Here is a 2,604-nt window from a genome sequence, read left to right on the forward strand (position 1 = left end):
TCGATAGCAGAGTTAAATCACAAAGACTGATACTTTAAACGGGACGGCGCCGCGACGGAGGCGGGGCGGTGCCGCGTCGCGGTCGTGTCGTATCGAACAAATCTTGTACATAGCTAGTGCGAAATGTATAAAGGAGAGTAAGGTAATTTAGTTTTCGATTCGGAAGTTAGTCTGAATAGTCGTAAGTTAGGTTAAGTCGTGACGACCAGCGATAAGTATCACTGCCAATTTGTAAATAGTACGTAAAGTTAGTCGGTATTTTTGGTTTAATCGGCCGTCGTGTCGGGTTTAGTCGCGCGGCCGGAGTTTGGTGTTGTTTTATGTTTAGTGTGATCATACAAAGTGCGCGCCCGCGAGGTCACCAAGTGCCTGACACTCACGACTTAGTGTTCAATTTACATGATTTTCGTATCGGAGGAAAATCGCTTTTATGTGAAGTCGTTTAGGGTCGACTTTAGTTCGCGAACATCCACTGCCATGGGAGTTGTGTCTAGCTGTAGTAACGTTAGCAATAAACTGATTGTGATATTGGACGACTAATGTTCGACCGCGCACAATTTTTGACCGGTTTACAGACATACATAGATATACAATAAATATATGTTCATATGGCTCCATTGGTAATGTTGTATTTTGAGTAGCGGATACCACCAGTTTGTACGGTTCTTAGATTCCCCGCTAGAGGGACATTTATCAATTTGTACTTTTATATAAAACGTTAGGACATCTACGTGAATATTTAAATGTAAACACAAGGTAAAGTACAACATTTTATAGTATTTGTGTATTTACGTGTATTTTCGAGTTATCTGTAATTTATTTTCAATTTTGTATCGCAATGAAGTACGGCGACGTGTTCACTAGTACTTATGTGTCTGTAATAAGGTTCAAAATAGTTGATATCTGAATACCGTACTAGTTTGTTACAGTTTTGAAAATGAAGTAAAAATCAGTATTTTGTTATATAAAAGAACCAATTTATATCTTCGACAGATGAAATGATTATTTAAATTTAAAATGATTTATTAATTGATGTAGGTTTTGTATGATTTTTGTGACATGAAATATTTACAACTTTCGATAGCTTATTGGACATATTATTTGAAATTTCTAATGGCAATAAATTATGAACTGTAATATTTGAGATTTTTGTATCCAGCAGTGAAATTTTATATAAACTGCATTTAGTACATGTCGTCCGAATATCAATGAACACCAATAATGTCAATAATATTGGCTGTTTGTCCGTAACTATAGTGTAGTTTTAATGTTTTTGGATGCCCTTATACAGACGTTCATATGTTCACAGTAATGTATGAAGAAGAATTGTGTTCTGTGCTCACACGATCTCGCTAATGTTAGTTAGTGCCTCTAGGATTAAGTTAGGAGGAATTGCGCGGCTGCGCCACACCGGAGCGCTCACACCGACATTCGCCTCATCCGTGCGACGCGAATGTATCACTTCGGTCTAGTGTGTTACGGCCCTTAGTTTAATACGGAATTGTAAAGTGGGAAAGCGGAGGGGATAGGTTTGGCTATGTAGGTAAAAGGCGATCGCCGTTTTTAGGATGAATAAGGGATTTGGGGAAAGTTCGTGGATAGCAAGAATGCAGTTTGAAGCGTAAAGTAATTGACGTTTTGCAATAACGAACTCTATCGACACTGTCCCACGGTTGAAAATTTGTGAAGAAAGTATGCGCGTAATAACTACGTATTGGAGATTTTGCAGAGTTTGCAGACATAATTCTGCGACCGCTGCGGACAGTGTCGTAGGCAGAGACGCCCCAAAGAGAATGGATTAGAAAAATTTGTGTAGTAGAGAAGTTGGTGCCTGAACGTCGCTCGGGGAAGTAACACATCGTACGTTTCAATACGCACTGCGCTTGGAATATCTTCCAATGTACTGATTTTTTTTTTATTAAATTTAAAAATATAGACTAATTCGCAGCACTGATTATAGTGCCATATTAATATTGGCTCAGTTTCTTTTAAAACTAATTTCTTAGTTAAATTCGACACCAAAATTACAAAGACAAAAATTAGTCGTTTTGAAACCTTAACTCTATGATCTCAAACGTAATGGCGGAGGGAAACTTTCGTGTGCGAGAGCTCGTCTACAATGGTAATTGCAATAATTGATTCTTGTGTTGATCAAAGTACTGTATTGGTACTTAAAAAATCACGTAACGTGATTATAGTTCACTCGACGCAAACGAGATTGGACTTAGATGCTTGAGTACAAATTAATCTTCTCTCGAAAGAGACGTATCGAGCCGACAGAAAAGTAATCTAGCTCCGATATAGTTTAAGCGGTTCGAATAGATTATTCAGAGGAATATTTTGTGAAAAGCTAATCTTCTAGACGTGCTTCTAAATTATATAAATGATACGTTAGTTTAAGTAATGAGAACGGGATATATTTTTATCACTGCCGTAGCGAGGTGGGCGTGTTGTGCGTGCGCGTTGTGGGCGTGCCCTTACGTTTACTTGCTCAGAGATTTGTTTCCTTCCCTCCACCGGCTGATCGTCCGACGGGCGACGTTTGTTTTTCTCTTATAAATATGGATCGAGCAAAAGCCGTGATATCGTTTGAATTGTAAAGGC

The 2,604-nt window shown here is 38.5% G+C and overlaps 1 protein-coding gene across 1 annotated transcript in view; it reads left to right on the plus strand.

Annotated features, from left to right (window-relative positions):
- LOC106105658 (zinc finger protein jing homolog) overlaps nucleotides 1–1,802 on the plus strand; it is a 10,355-nt gene extending 8,553 nt beyond the window's left edge. The window contains exon 6 of the mRNA XM_013286082.1: nucleotides 1,730–1,802. Within this exon, the coding sequence (XP_013141536.1) occupies nucleotides 1,730–1,802 (73 nt within the window). The remainder of the gene's footprint in view (nucleotides 1–1,729) is intronic.
- The last annotated feature ends 802 nt before the right edge of the window (nucleotides 1,803–2,604 follow it).

The sequence above is a fragment of the Papilio polytes genome, unplaced genomic scaffold, assembly GCF_000836215.1.
Source record: "Papilio polytes unplaced genomic scaffold, Ppol_1.0 DF822733.1, whole genome shotgun sequence".
Taxonomy (NCBI): Eukaryota; Metazoa; Arthropoda; class Insecta; order Lepidoptera; family Papilionidae; genus Papilio; species Papilio polytes.